Source organism: Notamacropus eugenii, chromosome 3 (assembly GCF_028372415.1).
Source record: "Notamacropus eugenii isolate mMacEug1 chromosome 3, mMacEug1.pri_v2, whole genome shotgun sequence".
NCBI lineage: Eukaryota > Metazoa > Chordata > Mammalia > Diprotodontia > Macropodidae > Notamacropus > Notamacropus eugenii.
The window spans coordinates 23,071,474-23,090,745 of NC_092874.1; the positions used below are offsets into that span (position 1 = coordinate 23,071,474).

Genomic DNA, 19,272 nt, shown 5'->3' on the forward strand with positions numbered 1-19,272 from the left:
CTGTACTACCTAGTTGCCCCAAAGCAATACTTACTCCAACCCAAAGAAAGTAACTAAAGTTAAAAATTTCATTCACTGGAGCTAATAACTCTTCCTGAATCCCCTTCTTTCCCCCGAAAGAAGGGGGAGGGAGAAGGAGACCAGGAAACCGCAGGAACATATGCTTCTGACCCTGACCCTTCTTTTTTTTTTAAATCCTTTTTTATACTGAAAGCTGATGCTTTTTAATGAGTAGAACACATAGCTTGTAAATGTTCATAAAACTCACATTTGAGACCTGTGAACATTTAAAAGCGCCAGCTAGGTAGCACAGCGGAAAGAGTACCTGGCCTGAAGTCAGGAAGACTCATCTTTATAAATCAAAATATGGCCTCAGATGTATGACCCAAGGCAAGTCACTTAACCCTTATTCACCTCAGTTTCCTCATCTGTAAAATGAGTTGGAGAAGAAAATGGCAAGCCACTTCAGTATCTTTGCCAAGAAAACCCCAAATGGGGTCAGGGAGAGTAAGACATGACAGAAATGACTCAATAACAAAACATTTTAAAATCATGACATTCTCCAGTAGAAGAGCTGTAGTTCTAAATACGGTGACCACAGGTGCCAGACAAAGGTTCCTCTACAGATGTCTAAAGTATATCACCTCATTCCTATCTTCCCAGATGGGATCATTCCCCGGAATGCCATTTACTTTGCAAATGACTGACAAGGAAGTGCAGTATCCTTCCCTGGGTACTGAAGGAGTCTGCCATCCAGCTTCTTATTCCAGCTAAACCACATGCCAGAAGGCTTCCCACACACCTCCCGATTTAGGAACTCCAGGGAACTGCCAGTTTTTCTAAGATTTAGAACATCTTTCCCTTAAATGCCAGTGGGCTTGTAATTAAGTCTTCTCCCAGATAAGGGGGAATAACAATAGAGAAAATTGTTATCTTGAGCCATCAGAGCTTGGAATCTGAGTCTCTGTGATACAATATTAAGATTGTGTAATGCTGGATGACAGATTCCCCCAATACTCAGGGGTAGGCACTTCCTGACTGCCAAGACTCCAGATTTTTTTGTCTTGTTAATGATGCCTTTATCAAGACAGATCCCGAATCCCACAGGCTTTGTGTACATACTCTTGAGATGGGACTGAAAATACTCCTCACCTAGAATCCAACCTTTTGGAGACCAGGCTCTCTGAACCAGGCTAGGCTGCCACGCTGACACCCCCCCCCCCCCATCTATCTTATCGCCACTTCCTGGCTTCCTTGATGGCTCAACTAATGTTTGACCTTCAGTAAGAAGCTTCTGCCAGTCCTCCTTAACCTTAGTGCCTCTCCACAGAGACTACCCCTGGTCTAGCCTATATGTGTCTTGTTTGCATGCCGTCTCCGCATTAGACCCGGAACACCTTGAGGGCAGGGGCTGGTTTTTAATTTGCCTTTCTTTGTATCCCCAGTGCTAAGTACACTGCCTGGCCCCTAGTAGATACCTAAAAAATGCTGGTTGACTGACTGAGTTGACCTGACCTTTCCTTTTGGAGGCATTAGTGGATTGAATGCTTGATTGGGGGTCAAGAAAACCTGGAGTCAAATCCCACCTGATACTCATTGTGTGACTGAGAAAACCTCTTGAACTTCTCTGTCCCTCAGTTTTCTCTTCTGTAAAATGGGGATCCTAATAGCCTCTCCCTCCTAAGGTTGTTGTGATGAGTAAGTGCAGTAAAGTCTTAAAGTGACACATATGTCAATCATTATTATTAACCCAAATAAACAGCAACAAGGGCTCATGTAACACGAAAAAGTTCTGCAAGGTGCTTAACATATATTACCTCATTAATCCTCACAATAACCCTCGGAGGTAGGTGCTGCTATTATTTTCATTTTACAGATGAGGAAACTGAGGCTGAGAAAGGTTATACAGCTAGTAAGTGTCAGAAGTAGGACTTGGATGCCAGTCTTCCTGACTCCAACTTTGCTCCATCCTGCCACATTGCCTCTAAGATATGTTTAAAAGGCATCGACTTGGCATTGAGGTGGCTCAGCGGATAGAGCACCAGACTGGGAATCACAAAGACTTGAGTTCAATTCCTGCTTCAGATATTTCACTAGTTATGTGACCCTGGGCAAGTCACCTAACCACGCTTTGTGCCTCAGTTTCCTCATCTGTAAAATGAGAGGGTTGGACTTGGAGGCTTCTGAGATTCCTCCTTGCTCTAAATTCATGATCCCACGAACCTCCTAAGTGTGCCAGGTGCTGAGGTGATAGAAAGCCCTGATGAGACATGACCATGATCACATGGAACTAGTCTAGCAGGGGGATCACGTGCAAAGTCAAGTCGACAGGCATATATTAAGCACGTACTCTTTGCCAGACATTGTGCAAAGCCAAGGGATACGTAGATCATTATTCTGCAATACACTATATTCTCCTATGATTGCTAAATTAAGTGCTGTGGCCAGTGCTGGCAGGGAGGTGTCCCCAGGACTCAATAGCCCTGTCACCTAATTAAGGCCTCTGGTATTCACTTGGGGATGAATTTACCTGGAACAGCCTTCATGAGGCTGAGGCTAGCTCCCCAGCATGGGGAAATGTGGAGTAAGGCTGGAGGGGAGGGAGTCTCACCCCCAGAAGTAACAATGGTGAGAAATAACTGCATCTAATTTTTAGGATCTCCGAGAAGCAGACATTTCGCCCTTTGTCAGGAGCAAAAGGAAGCTTTCGACTACAAGTAATAACGTACAAGGAATTCTGAAGGTTGGCTCAAGCCCACAATATGGCAATGTCATCATGAGATGAAGAGAGCCACCAAAGACTGGCTGGTGACTCTCTCAAAGAGCTGACCTACTATGTAACTCCAAACAGGCAAACTTGGCCCATTGGTTCAGTGTGGGAACCATATATTACCAGGAAATCCAAGCCTCCTTTGGTAAGTCAGTACATAAGGGAGGACCCTGGAAAGGCCCTTATCCCTGTGACTATTTTATTCTCCCCAGGACTCGGAGCAGAGTGGACAATGGCGGGGTGGCTCCTGCCTTCTGCTGGCTAGACTCAAGGTCCATTCCAAGGTCTTGGTTCTCTGCAACCAGAGATTTGAAGGCAAATCATGGAATCAGATTTAAAGCTGGGAAAACCCTGCTCAAGATAAGAAGTTCTCTAGTCCAGTCACTTTACAGATGAGGAAACTGAGGCCCAGAGAAGCTGAGAAATTTGCCAGGGTCCCAGAGGTAGTAAGTGACAGAGAGGGAAGTCGACCCTAGTTCCTCTGTCTCCAAAACCATCACTCTTTCCATTGCAGTAGAAGCATGTCAAGAGCATCATGGCAGACATATCTCGGTTCTAGCCTGGGGCACCCCATGTATCGGGATGAACAGGACAGACCTCACAGCCACTTTTTGTATTATGACTAGTTTCTAGCACTCTGAGTATTCATTTATTCACTTACTCTCAGAGTTGGAAAGGATCTCCATTGGCTTTAGTTCAACCCATACCTGAACAAGAACCACATCTACAACCAATGATCAGCCAACCTTTGGCCAAAGACCTCCAGTGAGGTGAAGTCCACTGTCTCCAAGGTGCACCACAGGGCACAAAGTGCTGGGCCTTGAGTCAAGAAGACCTAAGTTCAATTCCAGCCTCAGACCCTGAACAAGTCACTTAAACTCTGCCTCACTTTCCTCATCTGTAAAATGAGTTTTCTTTGCCAAGAAAACCCAAATGGGGTCACGAAGAGTGAGACAAGACTGAAAAATGACAAAATAATGATGAAGAGATATCATGGAGATGCTTACATATATAACTGTTGTCTTCTTTAGGCTCGTGGGTAAAAAGGATCACAGATCTGTTACGGAAACTGATGGAGAAACTGAGGCTCCCAGAGCTTGAACCTTGCTCAAGGTCATAGATAACAATAATAATAACCAACAATAACTAGCATTTGCATTGTGCTTTAAGGTTTAGAAAGTGCTTACAAATACTATCTCATTTTGTTAGTGCTCCTAAGACCCGAAGCACCAGAGAGAGCATTTGAACTAAGACCCTCTGACTCCAGAGTGTTCTTTCCCCGGTACCACCCCAGCCTTCTGCATTTTAAGATCCTGATTCTAGGCTATTGTCTTTGTTATTCTTTAAGTTCTAGTCACACAGCAAAACCACCTGCTGGGGGATACAACCCCAAAGATCATAAAACCTGAACTTCCATCAGTGACATATACAACAGTGTCAAAGTCTCTCCTTGTGTTGGTTTGAAAAAAGAAATGAAATTGAACTGAGGCTTAAGGAAGTCATTTGGGCTGTCTGGCTCCACGTAATTAACCAACTTGGATGAAGTCCTCGCTTCCTGTCAAGAAAGTGGGCCCATCCCAATACACACTCACCTTGCTACACTCCTCTAGGGGCACCTCAACAATTGGACTTCTGTGGTCAAATACTCTGCTTCTATGACTCATTCACTTCCCTATCAGCACACCTTATCTTTTGCCAGAAAACAGACTCTGGCCTTAATTTAGTCAGAAGAGCCATACCAGGGCTCACCTGCTGCCCACATTAGGGTTATTGGTGGGGAGGGATCATAGATTGAGGACTAGAAGGAGCCCTGAGTTCAACCTGAGGGTAGATGTCACTGAGTGTCCATGCCCAATAGTAGCAAGCATTTATGTAGTGCTCAAAGGTTGGCAAAGCACTTTACAAATACTATCTCACTTTATCCTCACAACAAACCTGGGAGGTAGGTAGTGCGTGTGTGTGTGTGTGTGTGTGTGTGTGTGTGGTTTGTCCTTGCCTCTTGAAGAGGACTATGATGGTCAGGAAGATGATGCCATTGACACGCAAATGAATTGGATTTAAGTAAGGGAGGACGCAAAGTCACCAGCCTCACTTTCTCCCCTGGAGTCATCTGGGTTCAGTGGCTAGATATGGATCAGAACAAGTGCAGATGACCCAGGATGCAGTAGGTAGGGAGTATTATGATTCCCATTATATAGATAGGGAATGTGACTGTGAGGAAAGTTACATGACTAGACCAGGAAACGTCTGAGGCAGGTTTAGAATTTGGGTCTTCCTAGCAGAAATTTTATCTTTAAATATTAAATTTCCTTACATGACAAATGCTGGAGGGACTGTGGAAAAACAGGCATACTAGTGCCCTGTTGGTGGGGCTGTGAATTGGTCCAGCCCTTCTCGCCCAGAAAGTGACAATGCCTTTCCTTCGGTGTATCTGTATTACTACTGGGGCCATACTGGAAGGAGATTAAAACAAGAAAAGGACCCATTTGTACCAAAATATTGTTAGCAGCTCTTTTAGCCCCAAATTGTAATGAAGAGCCTTCCACCCATTAAAGAATGGTTATACAATTTATGGTATAAGAATATAATGGAATTTTATTGTTATGATAATGATGGATTGGCCTCTCAGGGCACACTGGCCTCCATGAACTCTGTGATACAAAGATAGGAGGCCCAGACTAGAATAATTTAAACAGTGATCACAGCATACCAAAGAAAAACAACACTGAAACTCTGGTCAATGCGATGCCCAGTCACAGACCCAAAGGCCTGAAGATTAAGACTCCCACCACCTTCTGTCAGAAAGATGAAGGGCCCTAAAATGCAGGGGGAGACTCACATTTTTGGAGCTGGCCAATGCGAAAACTGAACCGACTATGAAGATTTGGAAGGAGGACTTTGTTTCTAGTTTTTTAATTGTTCAGTGGGGGAGGCCGTGGGAGAGAGGAATAATAAGTGTTTGCAAAAATCAATAATTTTTAAAAGAGCTCCTTGACACTTGGTACACTATAATCAAGTCTTTAAATTCCCTTCAAGAACCAGCCACCTAAAACATAGAAACAGAAAGCAGGTGCTCTGATGAGTTTCTGGAGCTTGAAACTCTAAAACTGCTGGAGAACTAGCTAATGCTCTCCTTTTCCTCTGGAGAGACACCACCTTGCCCTTCCTAACTTGCATTGAGTCAAAGCCGAGGGATGACAGGTGGACAGTTGGTGTGTTCCTCTGACACCATTGGCAACATCAAGAGAAACAGAGGAAGGCTTCCAGAGCTTTGGTTAGACTGTCTGTGGCAAACCTAAGGGAAAATGCAGGATGGGCAGCCCTGCATGGGTTGAGATCTGCTTTGTTGAAGAAAACATCCTCAAAGGTGAACTCAGAGAGCCATTGGAGTGTTTGATTAGGACAGAGAAAGTGGTACAATGGAAGGGCCAAGGGATTTGGAATTAGTGTACTTGAATTCAAATTTCATCTGTGCCACATATTGTCTGTGTGTCCTTGGGAAAGTCACTTAGCCTTTGTTTGCCTCAGTTTCCTCAACTGTAAAGTGGGGATAATAACATCTCCCTAGAATGGTTATGACAATCAAATGAGATACTGTAAAAAATGTATAGTGCAGGGCGTGGCACATTTATCATGTAAATGTTTATTTCTTCCCCTCTCTGGGTCTCATTTTCATCATCTCTAAAATGAGGGGACTGGACTCAAAGACCTCCAGGGTTCCTTCTAACTCTAAATTTATAAGTCTGTTAAGTACTGATGCAGTAGCATTGATGTAGGCCACTCACCATTCACCTCTAGGTCTCAGTCTTCTCATTTGTAAAATGGGAGCAAAGAGATCCATTAGAGCTAAAACCTAGGCTCCTAGTGCTAACAACCTTGCAGGGCAGAAATCTACTCGGACGCTAGTAAAAGTGTTTGCCAAATAAACTGAGAGCCCAGAGCTCTGAGCTGAGGTTGGGCAATTATTTTTAAGCACCTTGGCATTTAGACAATGAATGTAACAGTTAATCCTCTCTTCCTGAAGGCATTGACAAGATTCTTGAAGAAACAGTGGGGCTTCCCTTTCCCTTTCCAGCAGGAACCATAGAAAGTTTTAAAGTAACAGCAGTAGGCTTTGTGAATGATGCAGACACCCCCAGCTCCCCACTCCACCAGAATGTGTTGAATGATAGGAATGACTAACTTGGTGAGTAATATGTTAATCACTTTTGAGATCCTGGAAGATTCTCTGTGCTTCTTGCCTCAGGAGATTTCAAGGTTCCTTATTCAAGGTTCAACTCAGTGCCCCTCTCTCCCAGGAAAACTTAAAGGAAGGCTGTGGCTCTTCCTTGTCAAAATCACATGACATAGTGTTAGAACATCGAAATCATCTCCTGAACCCAATGAAAGGATAGGTTCCTGGAAGCCAGAGATCATGGTCCGCCATTAAGCTCCATGAGTTCTGCAATCCCAGGCAAGCCACACTCTACCTTTGAGACCCACCTACTAGGATGATTGTGAAGAAAATATTTTGTGAATCTTAAGGAACTATAGAAAGTTGCTACAGATCATTGCTGGTCCCTGGGACCCCACACAGAGCAGCAGGATGGATGGTGAAGTGGACCCCCCTTCCTCATATGCAAAATCCAAACTTTTATTCAGTATTTCCTGTTGTTCACAATCTGGCTCCAGCCTCTCCTTCTGAACCGATTTCACATAATCCTCCCTCACACATTCTCACCTCCAATTCAAACTAGGTTTTCCCTGGACATTTCTGGAATGCTCTAGAACCTATCTATTCCCACCCCCTCCTTTGAAAGATAGGGAAACTGAGGCCCAGTTTAAGTGCCCTACCCAACGGCACTGAAAGCAGAGACAAATGTTGCCATCTTGCTTTGAGTCCTGGAACACAACAGTCAGAAGAATGGAAGATGGAGACTGCAGTCATGAGCCAAGGAGGGATACATGGCGGGACAGCCCAGGCTGTAATATCTGACTGATGAGGACCATCAAGGAGAATTGGAGCAAAGGATGCTAGCAGAGAAATGTATGAAAGGAAGAGGAGAAAGGCTGGTCATGTTGTTATGCTGCGGGAAGGTGGGCAGACCAGACTACCTGGTATCTTTGTGACAGTAGGAGAAACTGAGGAAGACCACCATGGTGGAGGGAGCTGATAGGAGGACAGAGGACAGAGAGGAGAACTGCCAGAGGGCAGGTAACCACCTACATCATTGGGATGCCCATTCACATGGAGGCGATCATGGGTCCATTTGAGTATGTCAACTGGGCTCAAAGCTCATTCTATCAGGCTTCAGGGTAATTATCCCTGTTTGGGACTGGGAGCTCCAGACAATAACAGGCTCTGTGGGAGGTAAAGGCACACCCTCCTTGACTGCAGACAATCAGAGGCCAAGGCATGTTGAAATTCAATTCAGACTGGCAAACATTTATTAAGTATTGATTCTGAAACAACCAGAGCACTTCTGATGTGGTTTGAGGAAGTGACAAGATCCTGGGTATTTGGAGAGAAATAGACAGTGGGTCTTCCACCCTGGCCAGAGGGAAGGGTACCCAAACCAGATGACCTGGGCAGACTTGGCAAAGAAAGAGTCCCATGCAAGAAGAGGCCAGCCCCCCAAAACTGAACCTTCCCAGCTCTTTTTCCCTAAAAGGTGCCCTCTCTAAATCTGCTCAGACAGCAGACTCCTTCATTTTTTACTGCTTTTTACAACCTCAGATCTGGAGATTAGGGAAAGGTGATAGACAGGTAGGAATGGACAAAAAAGCTACTGCCCCTCCAGTGAAGCATGAGCTTACCGGGGAATGGAGAAGAAGACCACTGAGCCTGGACTGGCTGCCCATTCCTAGACTGGGACTGTTCCTTCATAGACTTATCCCTTAATTAGCATCTTCCTTGCTCTGACTGCACACATTCCAATGGTCTTCTCACCTCCCTTTGATTTCTCAAGGAGGAAAGTATCGTGGGGTGGGAGTGGCAGACAACACATACTCATGTGCTGCTAATATTGTTCAGATTTTCTTGTCACTGGGTCATAGACTGAGAGGCATTGGAGAGAACTGCAGTTTATCTTGGCAGTTTCCTCATTTTCAGGCTAAGGAAGGTTGGCCCAAAGTGAGGAAGGGGCTGGGCCTATGAGTACTAGGTGGCTAGGAGAGGTTTTAAAGCTGGTTTTCTGACTCTAAATCTCACACTCATTACCCTGTATCATTTCATTGGTTTTCCAGCCGTCATGATAATGCTATCTTAGGTTTGACAGGCACTTGGCTATTGCCCAGTCACCTCAACATCCATATTGCTGTCTTGACCCTTGCATCAAGCCTGTGAGAGAGGCTCAGCAGAGGCCATGGGGTTATCCCCATTCTGCAGATCCAGGATTAGAATTTCTTCTGATACCTCATCTAGTGATCATTTTAACATGACATTCTTTGGACAGGGCAAGGAGGTAATTGTACCAGCGTCTGATCTGTGCTAGAAAGAATGCTGGATCTAGAGTCAAAGGACCACGAGTTAGATTCCCAGTTCTGCCATTATCACCTGTGGAATTCTTACCTTGAACAAGCTACTTATGCTGTCCATGCCTCAGTTTCTTCTGTAAAATGAGGTGCATGGACTAGATGAGTTCCAAGGTCCCCCCAGCTCTAATGCTACAATCCTATGACCAGGATGCTTCTTCATGGCTTAGCATTGAGGTTCCAGAGCTGCAGAACTGAGAACTCAAACCCAGAACACTCTAGAGGTATTACCCCCACCATCAGCTGTACCCCTCATCGCCAAAGGTCATATTTCCTGCTCAAGGCGGCCACTCCTGGGTGCATTTTACTGAGAAAGAACAGAACACACTCTCTGAGCTTGGGCTTTTCCTAAAGGAGGACGCAAATGTTACACGTTCATGCAAACGAGGTGCTACTTGAATTCATGGAAAGAGTCCAGGAGGCTTCCTTACCGAACGAGTTTACCCAGGCAGGAGGCAACTCTTGGGTAAGAGAGGGGGCAGGGACATTCAGGAAGCACCAGTAGAGAGAAAGAGGGAGGGAGGAGAGAGACAGAGACAGAGACAGAGACAGAGAAGAGAGACAGTATGTATGTGAGTATGTGTGCAAAAAAGGAGAGAATGTATGTGGTATATATATATATGAGAGTGTATGTGAGAGAGAGGAGAGAGTGTGTTTGTGTATATGTATCTGTGAAGGAGTATATGTGTGAGAAAGTGTGAGTATGTGTGTATAAAAGAGAAAAGAGTGTGAGAGTGACAGAAGAGAGTGTTCGTATGTGTGAGTGAGAGAGGCTATTGTGTATAAGTGTGTATGTGTATTTATGTGAGAGAAAGAAAGTGTGTGTGATGGTATGTACCGTGTGTGTGATAGAGAGGAGAAAATGTATGTATATAAGTGTGTATGTGTGAGAAAAAATAGAATGTGTGTATAAGAATGTATCTGCATGAGGGAGTATGTGAGAGAGAAAGAAAAGAGAGTACATGTGTGAAAGTGTACACATAAGTGTGTATGGAGTACATAAGAGAAAGTGTGTATATGTGTGTGTGGGAGAGATGGAAAGTAAAAACTATAATCATTATTACTATTTTTCTTTTAAAATTTGGCATTAAGATATTAATACTGTTAATAAAATATTAACAAAATATTTCGGTCATGTCCAACTCTTCATGACTCCACTTGGGGTTTTCTTGGTAAAGATACTGGAGTGGTTTGCCATTTTACATTTTTTTTTCCATTTACAAGACAAGTGTTAAGTGACTTGTCTAGGGTCACACAGCTAGTAGGTATCTGAGGCTAGACTTGAACTCAGGAAAATGAGTCTTCTTGACTCCAGGCTTGGTGTTCTAGGTGCTGTACCACCTTTCTCCCTTGTTTATAAATCACAGGACCATAAATTTAGACTGGAGGGGACAAAAGAAACCATGTAGTCCAAGCCCCTAATTTTATAAATGAGGAAACTGAGGTCCAGAGAAGGAATGTGACAAACCAATCAATCATCAACAAGCATTTATTAAGCACCTACAATGAGTCATCTATAAAATGGAAATATTTGAATTCCAGTCCTCAGTTATCTCATCTCTAAAATGAGGAGGTTGGTCGAGGTGGCTTCTAAGGCTCCCTCAATTTTTAGATCTAGCATCCTGGAATTCACGTGACCTCTCTGGGCTTTACTACCTTCCCCTGTAAAATGATAAGGTTGCGTCCTAGATGACTACAAAGGTATCTTCTAGCTCTAGACTCCAGATCCAGAACCATCCCACTGCCTCTATGATGACAAACTGTAAAATGGGGGGAAAATGCTTTCATCAGTTCTGGTGGGAGAAACGTTTTTTGAATGTAGTCAGCTGTCAAATTGAGATGTTCCTTCTAAACAACAGGTCATTGCTGGCTGAACCAAGAGGGAAACATAGTCTATCCTACCAGAATTATAACTAGAACTATCCTAGTTAGAATTGTGAATTTATGCAATCCTTGTATACCTTAATCTGGCCACAGTGCTGTAAATTATGAAACTGACTAGCCCTTTGCCCCAGATATCCAACTGCTAGGGAACAATTAAAAGGGAATAAAGATCTAGCTATGCAAAAAGACTCACAAATCATTCGTTATACAGTGGAAAATCAGAAGCAAGGTTCAGCAGGGAGAGAAAGGCTAAACAAAGTGTGGTTTATGACTGTAACAACTCTAGGAAACAACATATAAGAAGCAAATGCAGACAGATGAAGGTGTGGGGAACAAACAACATGGAACTAAATGGACAATTCACCCACTGACAGCTGTGGAAATGTCATGGAGAAGCTAACCAAAGAGACTCCTGAGACCGGGCATAATATACCCTGCCTCTTGCAGACTCATGTGGAGGCTTCCCCAATATAGGATGGAGGAGCCCTTCCTTCCACCTCAGAGCAGGCACATATACCCTCTGGTTCCTGTCCTTTTACTGCATGGTGATGATTTTAATTGGCTGCTGAATCGGAACTGAGTATGCCTATAAAAAGGAGGAGAGGATAATCTCTTCCTCTGTCCCCTGGCTTGGAAGGAGGAAGAAGTGCTATGGACCTCTGGGTAGGAGAGGGGCATCAGCCCTATCTCTTTTCCACCTTGATGCCATGTGGCCATGACATGTTTCTTTCATCTCTTGTGTTTACTCTTTCCTGATAATAAGTGCCCTCATATTCACCATGTTATACATGACCTTAGGGCTTGGAAAAGATCAAGCAAAGTCACCGAAGATGCAGCAGCTAGAGCCTCCAGATGAATCTGCTGGTAACCACAGCAGGTGAGTCTATCTAGGGGTCAGAGTAGCAGCTGAGAAATCTGCTGACCTCACTCAACAAGAAGCCAGTTCAGCTCATCAAGGGGGTGTTTGCGGCTTCACCACACACAGGAGAGAATTTGGTGCAGACACAGAAAAAGGACTTCCAGAAAAACTGGAAAGCAGTTGGTCAAAACAGAGATTTGGGCTAGCTTCTTTTATTCTATTACATGGTAAATTCCAAATAAGCAAGCAAACATCCCCCAAACTTGTACTCCAGCACTCACCCTGGATTTTTGTTTGGTGAGAATTTGCCATATCTAGCCTAACCCAGACCTACCACACACACCTCAAGCCTGACACAGAGTAAGCACTAAATAAATGTTTTTTCATTCCTTCAATTACTCATTCATTAAATATAAAAAATAAGCCCTTCCTTCCAAAATAGAAGAGAAAAGATTTTTATATCTTTTAAAAACCTAGAGGAAAACTTAATAAGCAGGCATGAGATAAGAGGTTATAAAAGTAAAAACATGCTATAATAATTAATTCATGTAATTCATTTGCATGAACAAAATCAATGTATATAGAATAAGACAAAAAGTCATGGATTGGGAGGAATCTTTGTATCAAATACTCAGTGTTATTAATATCTTAACATAGTTTGTCCCCAAAGAAATGCCACTCACTCTTTTTTTGCAGAGGTGGAAGACTGTCAGATTCAGCTAATGTGTTGGTTAGTTTTTGCCACAATGCTCTTTTTTCCCTCTTTCTTTTTTATTCTTTATTAAAAGAGATAGCTCTCCAAGTAGGGGAGAAAGAAAGAATGTAGTTGGCAGCAAGTGTGATGTAAAAACAAAAGATATCAATACAAATTTAAAAAACAAAAAATAAAGCATACATCCTTCCTTTCTTTTGGCAAATGGTAAACTAAAAATCTGTAAGTTGACTTGTACTGACTTTGCTTAACTGTTTTTTATAGGAAGGTATTAGTATGAAGCAGTTGTTTGTTAGGAAGTGACTGATGTGTCATTTTTAGATTCCACAGTTCCTAGATGTTGGTAGAGAATTCGCGGAGTGTGGCTCCAGAAGGCTTTTCTATCAGGCTGGTTGGCAGTGTGAGCACCATTCCTGGATGCCTGTAATTCTTGCTAGTGTGGTTATGGAAAATAATTTCCTTCTTCTAGAAAGGAATAAGGGAAACTACTCTCAGAGGGAAAACACTCAGCGAGAAACTGACAACAAACCCTGATGGAGACAGAGTCAGGGAGGTCAAGGCTGTTATTGAAGTTTATTCTTCATTTTCAAAGAGGACCAATGACATCATGGGGTGATGTCTTGTCTCCTTAAATTCAAATCCAAGAGGTAAGGGAAAAGAAGAATAAATCTCTCAGGGAAAGAGGCTGCAATTGGAGAAGCTAAGCCACCAAGGTGGCCACCAAGGTGACCTTAATAACAGGTGTCCTTAACACTCTCACTTAAAAAGAACCCAGAGGTCCCATTGGAGATGTAATCCAAGTGTTAATGCCATAACTGTTGCATGTTAAACTCTATGCCAGGTACTATGCTAAGTGCTGAGATACAGAGAAAGGAGGGAAAAAAAGCAATCCCTGCTCTCCCTCATGTTCCATGGAAGGTGTGAGTTGAAAATCATCTGAAAAGTTTCCCAGGTCCTTAGGGGCAGCAGCAAATGGTAAATACATCATCTTTAGTGCCATAAATACATAATAAAAACATAGTTTATGAGGTTGAACCATTTAAGGCAGTTTCCTCAGCTGTGAAATGGGAACGATACCTGAAGTATTTATATCATGGGTTATTGTAAAGAAAGCGTTCCCAGTCTAGAAATTATCATTGGTATGCTTTGTTCTGTCTCTCCTTCAAAGACCCATCATAACTACTAAAGGCCATGCTTGCTTTCATCACAGGGGAGGTGGAAAGCAGGCAGCATGAGACGGGTGGAGCCTTGCATTCCTGGGGTGAGCCCTGCCAACCTAATCCCTCATTTGTAATCTCTGGGATCCAATAAGAAAATGCTGGCAGAGGCAGGACCAGCCCTGAGGAATTCTGGGGCTTGTGACCCCTGGTAGGATGGAGAAGGAAGGGCAAGTCAATCTTGTGACCTTCCCACCAACATCTACAGATAGCTGAAATCACATGTAAATAAAGAGCAAAGGCAGCCCTGACCACAGGAGAAGGACCTCATCAGAGGGTCACAGGGCTAGAGCTGGATAGGACCTAGTTCAATAGGGTGGCTAGGTAGCACCATGCCTGGAGTCAGCAGATCCAAATCTTGACCTCAGACACTTTCTAGCTGTGTGGCCCTGAGCAAGTCACTTAACCTGTTTACCCAAGTTTCTTTATCTGTCAAATGAGCTGAAGAAGGAAATGGCAAACCACTCCAGGACCTCTGCCAAGAAAACCCCAAAGGCTTCCACATCCAGGGAAAGAACTATGAAATTCGATCACAGAATAAAGCAGATCATTTTCTTTTGTATTATGTTTTGTTTTATGATTTCTCTCATTCTTTTTAATTCTTCTGTGCAACATGACTAAGGTGAAAATGTATTTAATAGGAATGTATGTGTAGAACCTATATAAAACTGTATACCGTCTCAGGGAGGGAGTGGGAAGCAGGGGGGAGGAGGGAGGGAGGGGAAAAAATCTAAGATACATGGAAGTGAATGTAGAACACTGAAAATAAATAAAATAATAATAATAGAAAATAAAACCCCAAATGAGGTCATGGAGAGTCAGGCATGACTAAACAACAACAAATGGTTTAGTCCATTAGAGGAAGAAACCAAGGTCCAGAGAGGTGATAGGATTCAGGATCATAGATCTAGGAGCCATGAGTCTGGAGGTGTCAAACATAGAACCAGATTAAAAAGTCACTGGGAAATATTTAACAAAATTAGCAAAAACACAGTAAGATGTAGATGACAATACATTTTTAAACTATAAAACTCTGCAGTTGCGGGGACCCTTATATGGATGAATGGCTCCATTTCTATTTAAGCTTGATACAGAGTACACCCCCTTCATTTTACAGAATGAGAAACTGAGGCCCAGAGAGATCACAACATCACCGATTTTGAGTTGGAAGGAACCAGGTCACCTAGTCCAAAGCCTTCATTTTACAGAATGGAAACAAGGTTCAGAAAGCCCGGCTGCTTTGCCTAGGTGACAGAACCAGGTTCAACCAGGGAAGCTGAAAAAGAACACAGGAACAGGGGAGGGTGAGGGAGGCAGGGCTACTTCTCAGCCAATGATACGCCACGGTGAAGCCCCAAGCCGTTATTGTGTATACAAAGGTGGCCGGAGCCTCCTTCTAGAATTACAGGACCGCAGAAACAATCCCGTGCCCTCCCAAACCAGCCCAGAGAACAGGCTGGCCAGGAGTCTTAAGCGTTCTTTCCAGTGAGCCACAACAATTGATATTTAGATTACACTTTAAGGTCCACAAAACCTTACGTCATTTTGTTTGGGCCTCAGAACAACCCTCAGAGGCAGACCCTCTGAGTGGTCAGCCTCCCCATAAGGGTACACTGGGTAATAAGATAAGGAAATGGCATCTCAGAGAAGTGAAGTGATTTGGCAGCGGTCACACAGCTGGTCAGTGTCAGCAGTGAAATCTGAGCCCAGGTCTTCCTTACTCCAGATCTGACTATTCACTATATCACACTGCTCTCTCAAGTCCTATCAAGCTTCTTGGGCTCCAGAACTACGATGCTACATCTCTTGTTACTTTACTCTGCTGAAAACGAGGGGATTAGACTAGACAGTTGTCTCTTAAAATCCCTTCCCTGGACTCAGGAAGACCTGAGTTCAAATTTGTGTTCAGATACTTACTAGTTGAATGACCTTGGGTAAGTCACTTAACCTCTGTCTGCCTTCAGTTTCCTCTATATCCCTATAAATGGGGATGATAATAGCACTCACCTCACAAGTTTGTGTAGATCAAAAGAGATAATATTTGTAAAGTGTTTAGTGCCTGGCATGCAGTAGGTGTCATATAAATGTTTATTCCATTCTCCATTCCCCTTTTAGTTCTACATCTAGATCCTAAGTCTCATCACCCCTTGGGTCTCAGTTTACTATTCTGTAAAGTGAGAAGGTTGGACTAAGTCATCTACAAGATCTTATTCAGTCTACATCTGACGCCACATAGAGATGATGCCCACAGTTCCTCATGGTTTGCACTGATGGAGCGTAAGCTCTTGCAGGTTCTATCACATTGCAAAGTTGCTAGTATGTGACTAGTGATAGCCAGTGTCTGTTGTCCAAGGACCAAGGAAAAGCTTCTGCCCTGGGGCTTCAGGGGATACATTTTTGTTTTGTTTTTTTTTTGCCTCTGGCGAGTCTCCTCAACTTAGAGAAGAGTTACTATAAGTGTGAGTGAGGGGAGTGCACACACTCAAGCAATCCCAGACCCTGATAACATTGTAGTCTGTGCCTGTGAGGAGCCCTCCCTTTTCAGCCTCCCACCCCAAGAGAAGCCCAGCCCTAGGGCCACCAGCTACACTCTTCAACGCACTTTTATTACTTACTTTCCTGTGCACAAGCTGTATCTCTCCAATAGAGTATAAGCTCCCTGACGGCTGGCGCCACTTCAAGTCTGCCTTTCTACCCCAGCACCAAGCACAGTCATGGCTTAGTATACAGATGACACATAATGTTTGTTGAACATTGAGCAGTTTTGCTGAATTGAACAACCTCAAGAGGGAGTCAGGGCAGTTAGTTCCATTGCTAGTTTACAGACAAGGAAAAGTGACTTGTTAAAAGTTACCCTGGGCACTAGGAAAGAGACAAAAATACAGAAGACTCTATCCTCACAGTGCTTAATAAAGGCTTGTTGACTGACTGGAGGACCTTAGAATCCAGCAGTGTGAGTCTATAAGAGAACTGGGAGAGAAAGTTTTATTTTTAATGTTAATAATTCCCACCATCCACAAAAGTAGCAGAGAGGCTAAGGGCCAACTTAGCCAGCCATTCACTTATCCCATATTTACTAATAACTCACTACGTACAAGAAAATTGCCAAGAGGAAGCTCTACATTTCCTTATCTGTCTAACTTCTGCTTATAACGAAACAAGAAACCTCCTCCAGAAAGTCATTCCTGATTAATCTTCCCCAGCTCTGGCCATTTTCATATATTACACAGTACATACACTGTGAGCCATGTGCACTCGCTCACATTACTCTGTATAAATTGTCACTGTGGTTTTGCTTCTTTTTATTTTTCTGCCCATCCCTGAAAGCACTGAGCCATGCCTCACAATCCTCCACACAAAGTAGACGCCTAAGAAGTTTTGACTACCAGACAATACTTTTAACACCAACCTAAAAAAAATCTGGATTCCCAGACCCTCAACCCTCAATACTGTAAGGTTGGTTAAGGAAACAAAGCAAAACTCAAGTAGAAATCGTAGATGGAAATCTGGAAGGGTCGTTGAAAATCATCTAGGACAATCCTCGATTTTTTTCAGTTGAGGAAACTGAGGCCCAGAGACTAGGTGACTTACCCAAGATCCCAAAGTAGCGGAACAGTAACAGTAGCCAGAAACCCACTCATCCCAGACCTGCTGCCATTTCCATGATACCGCACGGCTAAGTAAACTGGACTTTCTCTTATCTTTGGTGACGCTCCCATAATTCTGAACCATGGTATACTAACCACATGGTACCAAATCAGCCGTTTTATTACCACCAGATCACTGCATCCTCCCTAGAGATCCGGGAGTCCTTCCTTCCCAGGTGAATTCTTGTCTAAGACTGCTACTTAGGCAATCTTAGTACTAGGCACAGGAGCAACGCACCAGCTAGATTCATGACTAGAGCCCTAACTTCTAGACTCTAGGGTAGGAAGTGCTCAAGGATCTGAGAGGCTCTTTGTCTCCTTCCTTCCCCCACCCCCTTCCTCCCAGGCCAGGAGCTGCTGGGGGCCACTGATCATACAGTATGTCTGATAGGTAACATTCATGTACCTAGTGAGGTAAGGTCTACAAAGTAGCCCTTATTATTATTATCTGAGCTGGTTCAATCCCACCTCCACAAAGAGGAAAGTGGGGTCCAGAGAGGGGAGGAGACTTGGGCAGGGTGACACAGGTGCTAAGCCAAGTTCTCTGAACCCAAATCCAGGGCTCTTCGCTCATCTTAGCCCACCCTGAACCCGCGCCAAAGTTAGAGAGGTGAACTCGAGTTCGGCTCTCCCTTTCACACCTCCCTAACTCACTCCTCTTTCAGGGAGGGGGTGGATAGAGAGAGGGAATTTAAGTAGGGTCCTGGAAAGCCCTCCCCCTCACACCCCGAGGCGCGCGCGCTCCCAGACACGCATGCACACACACACATACAGACACACACGCACGCACACACACACACACGCACATACAGACACACGCACATACACACACACATACACACACGCACACACACACGCACGCACGGCCCTTTCTCCAGCCCCTCTCCCCCAAGCCCACCCCCGCCGCCGTCCCACACTCACTATCTCCGCCACGATGAGGATCCCAGGCAGGGTGCGCAGGAACTCCTTGTCGTAGGCGAAGCTGCTGCTGCTGGTGGAGAAGTTTTCGGTGAAGGAGCTGGCGGTGGTGGTGACCGTGTGGGAGCGCGAGCGCTGCGCCTCCTCCATCTTCAGCGTGGCCGGCGCCCCCAGCCCTGCCTTCGGCCGCCCCCTGGCTCTGCGCACCGGGAAGGCGGGCGGCCGGCCCAGCGCCCCAGGGACCGGCACCACGGGCCTGGAGGGAGGCTGTGGCCGAAGAGACAAGGCGGCAGCAGCAGCGCCGCGGCAGCAGGAGAAGCGGGAGGAGCGGGAGGAGGAGGAGGAGGAGGAGGGGAGGGAGGGAGGAGGGGATCGGAGCCCCGCGGGGAGGTGGGGGCCCAGGAGTGTCCGCCCGGCCGCGCCAGCCAGCCAGCCCCCAGCTCAAGGGGCGGGGAGGGGGCGGGAACGGGGAGGGGGCCGGCCCAGGCCCGCCCCGCGGGGGAGCCGGCAGGCAGCCTGGCGCGGCGTCAGCCCTGTCACCTGTTACCGTGGAGAGCGCCCAGGTGCGGGGGAGGAGCCGCGCAACCTGTGATAGCTGGCCGACGGACTGACTGACGGACCGACTGCTGGACGCTGCACGCAGCTGCTGCGGAGGAGGAGGGGGCTGCGCCTGCCTTCCTTCCCGTCCCCCAGCGCCAAGGATCTCCCCTACCAAACTTTTCCCTTGGGCTCCACTGGTGGCTTCATAAGGC

General features: G+C 45.0%; 1 protein-coding gene across 1 annotated transcript in view; it reads right to left on the bottom strand.

Annotated features, from left to right (window-relative positions):
* The window catches only part of CMTM8 (CKLF like MARVEL transmembrane domain containing 8), a 59,765-nt gene extending 40,807 nt beyond the window's left edge, over positions 1 to 18,958 (bottom strand). The window contains exon 1 of the mRNA XM_072651107.1: positions 18,524 to 18,958. Within this exon, the coding sequence (XP_072507208.1) occupies positions 18,524 to 18,670 (147 nt within the window). The 5' untranslated portion in view covers positions 18,671 to 18,958. The remainder of the gene's footprint in view (positions 1 to 18,523) is intronic.
* Between the last annotated feature and the right edge of the window lie 314 nt (positions 18,959 to 19,272).